Below are 7,683 nucleotides of genomic sequence, written 5' to 3' on the forward strand. Positions count from 1 at the left end.
AAAAGTCACCGGATGCTGTAAGTACTAGCCTAGCTTAGCTTAGCTGTTGTCAAGTTGCCATGATGAAGCTGCTTTATCCGCCGTTTAAACAGTAACGGTACACATGATAAAATTGTGCACTTACTTTGCTTGGAAAATAGTTGCAAGCAAGCAACCGAATAGTTTTTTTATATTAGTTTTTCAATTTGATCCGAATAGTGAAAATAATAGGAGCAATGTGGGAACATCTGGGACTAAGGCAATTATTGGCATACAGTTCGTTCATTTATTTTTCGTTCTTCATTTATTTAAATACTGTTTACTGTATCGGTAACAAGTGTTACACTGTTAGGCCTACTGTTACGGCTATGTTATTAAAAGCATTGTTGTTATAACATAAATATGTGTTTTGTATCTTCAGGTTGTAAAACGTAATTTGGAACCAGATTTGGTCCCCGGGCGCTGCACTGCGGCTCGGTTAAATGCAGAGGACACATTTAGTTTTAATGTATGCGAGTACTGAGACAATAAATAAATATAAATCGTAATAGTATGCTCTTTCTGCACTTCTGCTTAACAGCATGTTGTCAAAAAAAATCTTTCCGCACCGAATATTCGCTGCTGATTACTACCGAATATCCGGAGCCCGGAAAATGGTATTCGGGACAGCCCTAGTGGATACCCTCTGAAGCGCTGGCTAATGACACCTGTCATCGCAGAGAGAACTGCACAAGAGCGCCGCTATAACGACAAGCATACACAAACGAGGAACATTGTAGAGCGCTGCATTGGAGTGCTCAAACGTAGCTTAGTAAGTCATTTGTATAATATATAAAAGGCCAGCCTTTTAATGTAGATATAGGCTAAATTGTTTTTTGCTTTTTTTTCAGGTTTCACTGCCTCCACAGTGAAATGCGAATGCACCCTGAGCGCGTCTGCGTGATCGTTGCTGCCACTGCGGTGCTGCACAACATCTGGGTGAAAAAGAGAATCCCCCTTCAAGGAGAATTGGCACTGGAGGCGGATGAGAACCCTGTGGCTCCTGCTGGCATCCGTGAAGATATCGGTGGACGACTTACCCGCAATCATATAATAAACAACCTATAGACCTATATATTTGTAATATGAACGCTGTTTTTTTGCAATTGCATTTCAATAAGCTCTCTTTGTGACCACATATTTTCATTAGGCCTATTTTATCCAAAGAACACACACAAGAACATTAAATAACAACATTTTGGAGAACTATTAACATGAAATTGAGATAAAAAACAAGTACAACATATATTTCAATTAATGTTCTAATCTCTCTAGCAGTAACATTGGTTTTTCTCTTCTTTCCGTTATTCATATTCATTATTCAATTCTTAGCTTGCTCTGAATGGAGGAGTTCGAGTGTTCAATTATATAGACGTGTGTTGCTTGGCAACAATTACTGTTTCGCGTGTATTCACGTGGACGTGCATCTTAAGACCAGGCGCAGCTACGCCCGAGACTAGTCAGGCTTGGTGCACTCGGTGTAAATTCGAATCACTAATGGGGCGTTTCCACTGCAGGCCTCGCTCGGCCTCACTCGGCCTCGCTCGGTTTGGTTTGGCCTTATTAGGTCCGGCTCACTTTAATGCTGCGTTTCCATTACAGTTTAGGAATGGGGGTAGTTACTATAGTAACGCAGTGTAGGCGGGGCGATCAGCTTTTTGGCGGGCGGAGCGACGCTGCATACAACTGCCGTGAGGTCATCTTCAATGCGACAACTCACACAACAACAATGAAGCATGTGGAAGCCATCGTGTCCTTGCTTCTTGGTATGTGGTTTTTTATCACAGCAAGAAGGAAAACTTTGTTTCGGAAAAGGCTGCTTATAGCAAGACGGAATACAGAAGAAGCTGAGGGGAGACTTATGGCAATCGTACAACGCGGCAGAGACTACTCCAGGACGACTCAACGACAACGCTACTCGGTAAGCTAACGTTAGCTAACTAGCAATGTGTTTCACGCTCACTATACGACCAAAGTGTTTCACGCTCATTATATGACAAAAGTGTTTCAAGTATTTAATTAATTGTAGCTACCACTTTTACGTATTAAAATATGTATGCTTTTGTTTGTGTATTTCAGAAGTTAGGTTGCCACCGCAGACCATGTGTTTGGATGCTTGACCGAGCAACCGAGTGGTGGGGTGTGATTGTTCCATCTTTCACACACACTCAGTGGAGAACTTCAGGATGTCTGAGGAAACCTACGTCTACCTGTGCAACAAACTGCAGCCAGCGATGGAGAGACAGGACACACCATTCCGCGAGTGTATACCTTTAAGGAAAAGGGTGGTCATCGCACTGTGGAAGATTGCGTACAGAGAGTACAGAAGCATTGGACATATTTTCGGGGTGAGCAGGACTACTGTGTGCCGGTGTGTGCGAGACCTCTGTGCTGCTGCAGAGGCGTTGTTAGTACCGGAACTAATTCGTTCACCAGACCGGCAGAAGTTTGCAGAAATGGCTGCCTACACTGAGAACAGGTGGGGGCTCCCTCAGTGTGTAGGTGCTAAATATTCATTGTATACAGGAAACTTGAATGTTTTGGTTCATAACATCATCAGTGATATACATTTCTTGTGTTTGTAATTATAAACACGACATTGAAAGATTGTGGGCCATTAAGGCTAGTGCCATTTGTTTTGTTTTTATTATTACTACATTGTATTGAACATAAATAAATCTTTTTTTCTCTTTCACATATGTGTTTGTCAAATGATTTAAACAAAAAAATGTTATCAGAATTGACTATTTAGTAAATATTTGATTTTCAAGCACCAGTAAGTACTTCCCGTAATAAGAACATTTGAGCAAATATGAAAGTAAACATAAATACAAATGATCTCTTATCCCCCTTCTTTCTGTTTTTTTCTAAATACCCCCTTCCAGTTTATTTGTAAAAGGAAATCTTTTACTTTAAGTAATGTCAGTTACCAAATAATGTTTTAGGAGGACCTCAAGCAGGCAAACTCAATTTCTTGCTTTAAATCTCTTAAAATTAACTTTTATCTTATGGGCTTTTTCCTAACTGATGGTGTTTCTTATTGCATGTTTATATCTCTAGATCTTAATTGGGCTATTTTTACAATTGTTTGAGTGATATTGTTTTTTTAAAGATCCACAAATATTATTAGTAATGGTATTAGTTGTAGCCTATTTTTATTTAGGAAAAATATAGGCCTATAACTTCTACCTCATGTGAGTTTTTGTTCTGCTGATTTAAAGCCCTTTAATTGTACATTTCAGTTTGATTGGATTGCAAAACTGTAATTTTGTGTGTGAGTGGCAACCCAGTGACTTTGTTTACATGCTCACGAAAATCAGTTTGTTAATCAGATTATGGCAGGAAATCAGATGATGCATTTATCAACAAGAGATAAAATGAGAAGTACTTTATTGAATCCCAATTTGGGAAGTGTTTTTTGCATGGCATGTACAATAGAAATAAAAAAGATATATATTTGTTGCAGCAGCATAAAAAGGCATGGCATTGTACAAATACAAAATAAAAAAATGTTTGTATTGCAGCAGCATAAAAAGATATGGCATTATATATATATATAAAAAAGGAAAGATAAGAAATAAACAAGAGAGATGAAACTGAATAATATTAAAATTACAGAGGTGGTTCGTCTTCCTGAGGAGACGGGCCACGTCGGCTGCCCCCTAGAACCTGGCCGAGAGTGCGCAGGAAGGCTAGGTTAAACGCATGAGTTTGAGCGTTCTCCTCCCTTCTCAAGGCCATTTCCTCCTCCCTCGCCCGGGCAACAGCCTCCATGGTCAGCTGCCAGTGCCGATCCACCTGGGCCAGGCTCTGTTCATGGTGCCGTGCCTGCTGTGCTAGGTGCTCGTCTCCTCCTCGTTTCCTCTTGCCTGTATGACGATAAGATAATTATAGCAATAAGAATTAGCAATAACAATGAAAAACACAGGACAGGTACAGGTCACACAAGGATATAATAAAATGTATAAGCAGAACAACAGTAAGGATGAACTAAAGACAGTTATGCCCTAGATGTTTACAATGATTGTGAAAGTGAATTACATTATGTCCAGCCTGTTGATAATGATTATAAATATATGTATATAATAGGATGTCACACACAATTGTACTAGCTGCGTACTAGCTAGTTTGTAACAGAGCATTTCCACACAGTGGTATAGCTTATTTTACTTAATGACGATGGATGATCTAAAGTTTAAAAAAAAGTCACAATTCTAGTCGTTTTGCCATGCCTATTTCTTACCTAGAACCACACGCTGCGGTGTCGTGATGGCACTCGGCGTTGGTGTCGATTCCTCCTCGGCTGGTGTCTGTGGTCGAGTTGAGGTCCGTTCTGATGTTGAGGACGGAACACTGCCACCACCCGGTGTTCGGGACTGTTCCTCCTCACTAGTCACAATGGCATCATCTAGAACAGCAACATGACTTGTTAATTCCACGAACTACTGTAGCACAATACTAAATAGCAACAACAACTGTAGAAAAGAAGAACCTAAACAATGGCGCATGTGGTGTTAGCAAACAATAGCTCTAGCTAATGCTATCTGCCTTAGCTAGCTATGTAGCTCTTCGGGGCTCCATAAAAGCATGGGTTGTCGAACATAAATGTAAGGATAAAATACTTGTTTGTTAGAAGTGAGCTTTAGAATAGATAGGGACACAACGCTTTCAAGCAAATAACAGAGCGTTAGCAAAGACTTACCATGCAGGGACTCCAGTAACGCGGTTGCAGAGTCCAGGCCTCCCTCCCTCCCAACGTTGGCCGGTCTATGGCCATAAATAGCGTCCAACAGGTCGAACCACTTCCAGCTTTTCCTATCGGAACCACTCCGGCCGTTGTGGTCCTTCACGGCTCTATACTCACTCTTAAGCTTTTTCCCTACACTGCTGGAAAGTCCTTGAGAATCCGCGTTCGGACAACAGTGCAGAGACCTCCTGAAAAACGTTTAGGTTGCGAGTTGTGCCGTCGAGCTCCCGCTGGATTGTATCATCTGCAATCAGCTGGAGGAACGTCGCAACTTCGTCAATCGACCACGGTATGCTTTTCTTTGTCATTTTCTTAGGTTTACAAAAATGCTGCAAGCGTCCCTTAATATATGCGACACTAGGGATTAAGTCGCGCGAGAATTGTGACGATTTTCTCTGACCAATCAGCAGTCGTCACTAGTTTAGCATATTCCGCCCGGTTGTTGGCCTCGATAGAACCACGATTTAGTCGGGCCAGAAAAAGGGTGAAAAAGTAGCCTCGGGCCAAAACTAGGCCAAGTGGAAACGCAACCAAAAACGGGCCCCGCACGGCTCGGCGTGCTTAAAGCGAGCTACCCGCTGCAGTGGAAACGCGCCATAAGTAGGACGTAGCTAAGCCCGATGTTAGAGTTAAGCCCTACTTTTTTACGCCCAGCTGGTGCACTCCACTCCTCGTGCCCACATGCATGGGTCATATTTAAATCAGTACATTAAATGGCATATTATTCAATGTATGTATTTTTATAAATATATTTATTTTGGTAGGTTTGCTCTTCCGAAATACATTTTAATTATTAAATTAAAGTAAATGTGTCTAATAATACTTACATACTTTTACTTAAATAACATATGAATGCAGTACTTTAACTGGTAATGGAGTATTTTCACAGTGTGGTGTTTGTACTTTTACTTCAGGATCTACTACCTGCAGCAAGTGCTGATAAAGGGTCTAAAGTGTTATTAATGTGATAATTAAGTGCTACTGAAGATTGTAAAGTGTTAATTACGGGTAAAGGGAACAGACCTGCTCTGTGTATCCGAAGCTGAGGCTGTGAAACAGCGTCCAGTAGCTTCTGGAGTCTCTTGTTCTCCTCTTTGGAAAGAAACAGCTCCTCCTCGAGCTCTGTTATTGTTTGTTCAAACAGAGCAAATATCTCTTCATTAGCAGCAGTGAGTCGCTGCTTCTTCAACGACAGCAGCATTTGGACTTTACTCATGTTTCCTAGATCACCTTTTCCTGCAGACTCCGTTAAACACACCGTTTCTCTCTGCATCAAACTCTCAATCTGACTAGTGTTGCTAACGTGTTTCCAGCTAGCATGCTAAGCTAGCTCCTGTAGTCCGAGGTAAACGCTCCAGAAAAAAGAGCACACAGTCCATTCGGAGGTTTATCCAGACACACAGATGATGGATCAGTAGAGCTGGAGCTCACACACACTTTCTCAGGAACACACAGAGAGAGAGAACCGTAGCGACGAGCCGCCACGTGGATCCAGCTTCTTCTTCTTCTTCTTCTTCTTCTTCTTCTTCTTCTTCTTCTTCGTCGTCGTCTTCTTCTTCTTCTCTCGGCTTTTGGCGGATTGCAAACAGCTTTCAGGTGCATACTGCCACCTACTGTACAAGAGAGTGTATCACCATATCATCCTATCACCACTTGTGGAATTATACCATTGTGTTGTTTACGTTGTTTTAAATTCTTCCAATCAATCCTGTTTCACTCAAATTCTTAAGAATGGACTTCCTTCTGTTCCCAGTGTCCCCATCAGGCTCAACTCCCTTCCTGGTAGCTCTACCCCCTTTAAAATGTTACACATCTTTCTGACATTATTCATGTAAAACAACTTTTAAATCTGATTCTTACTTTTAGAGATATTAAACATTGTTCACACCTTGGTACAGAGGCCTTCTTCAGATGTTAACATTAACTAGAGTGCGTGATGTCACAGCTAGAGGGTAAGAAATCTTGATATTTGACTTCATATTTTTTTTAAACTGCCATAATTCCCAAACCCTACATTCCTGAGACATAATGTATCATGACAAACGTAGGAAAACATCTCGTAGCTTGAAAAAAGACAACTAATTAAGCAATAATAATTAAACAAAATGCCTCTTGAGGGCATGAAGTGACAAACACTGTCAACATGCCTCCATTAAAGCCCATTGTAATGTCAGGCTGATATTTGCTCACGGCAGCAGCCGCACACCTTTAGTTAAACTGCCAAAAAGGCCACATTATTAATTAATCATCAGACTACATTAATATTTTAATAGTAAAACAATAAAAGCAATGAATGATAACACTTTACTTTATTCAACATAAAACCAAATGAACCTTAATAAGATATGGATATTAAGAAGGCCTTCAAAAATGATACTGATGTATTGATGAAAGGCCGGCATTTTTTACGTTTGCTTACCGAATAATGTAGAATCTCGCAAATATGCAAAAAACAACATAGTATAGTATTTGGAATATATGCAAAAAAAGACATACTGTAGCATAGCATGTCCAAACTTCGCACAAAAACAGCATAATATAGTACGTTGAAAAAAAACCAAAAACGACCAAATAGGTCGATTGTATAAGCACCATAGATTACGACCCATAGCCACGTTTTAAAGTGTAGCACCTCTAGTAGGCGTGTAAGAAACAACATGCTCCCGTTTATTTACAAATAACCCTCTCTGGAAAATCCTAAATTGTAGAACAGTTTGGCCATTAAAATGCTTTTTGATTAGATTTCTAGCGAGAAGTGTATATTGTACTTTTAGAATCCACGTCCAGTGGAAGTGTAGGATCTATAGTTTGATAGATATTACGAAGATGATTTGATGTCTCGCCAGGATAACGTGTATATGCGGCAGCTTCCATGTAAAGTTAGCGTGGGTGAAAACAGTATTTCCGGTCTCGAAGTT

At 40.5% G+C, this 7,683-nt stretch overlaps 1 protein-coding gene across 1 annotated transcript; it reads right to left on the minus strand.

The window, feature by feature from the left end:
• Positions 1-3,441: 3,441 nt before the first annotated feature.
• LOC117461033 (uncharacterized) lies at positions 3,442-6,347 on the minus strand. Its single transcript, XM_071206032.1, has 3 exons — positions 5,789-6,347; positions 4,262-4,426; positions 3,442-3,887 (listed from the first exon to the last, which is right to left on the minus strand). The coding sequence occupies exons 1-3, from the start codon at positions 6,036-6,038 to the stop codon at positions 3,631-3,633; spliced, it is 672 nt and encodes a 223-aa protein (XP_071062133.1). The 5' UTR covers positions 6,039-6,347; the 3' UTR covers positions 3,442-3,630.
• Between the last annotated feature and the right edge of the window lie 1,336 nt (positions 6,348-7,683).

This window comes from Pseudochaenichthys georgianus, chromosome 16 (genome assembly GCF_902827115.2).
Source record: "Pseudochaenichthys georgianus chromosome 16, fPseGeo1.2, whole genome shotgun sequence".
NCBI lineage: Eukaryota > Metazoa > Chordata > Actinopteri > Perciformes > Channichthyidae > Pseudochaenichthys > Pseudochaenichthys georgianus.

Excerpts from the sequence above, each read along its gene's own strand:
- LOC117461033 (XM_071206032.1), bottom strand. The coding sequence starts at position 6,038 with ATGCAGAGAGAAACGGTGTGTTTAACGGAGTCTGCAGGAAAAGGTGAT. Across the intron at positions 4,427-5,788 it reads GCTTCGGATACACAGAGCAG|ATGATGCCATTGTGACTAGT; the intron begins GTCTGTTCCCTT and ends TTGCTGTTCTAG. Across the intron at positions 3,888-4,261 it reads ACCGCAGCGTGTGGTTCTAG|GCAAGAGGAAACGAGGAGGA; the intron begins GTAAGAAATAGG and ends ATCGTCATACAG.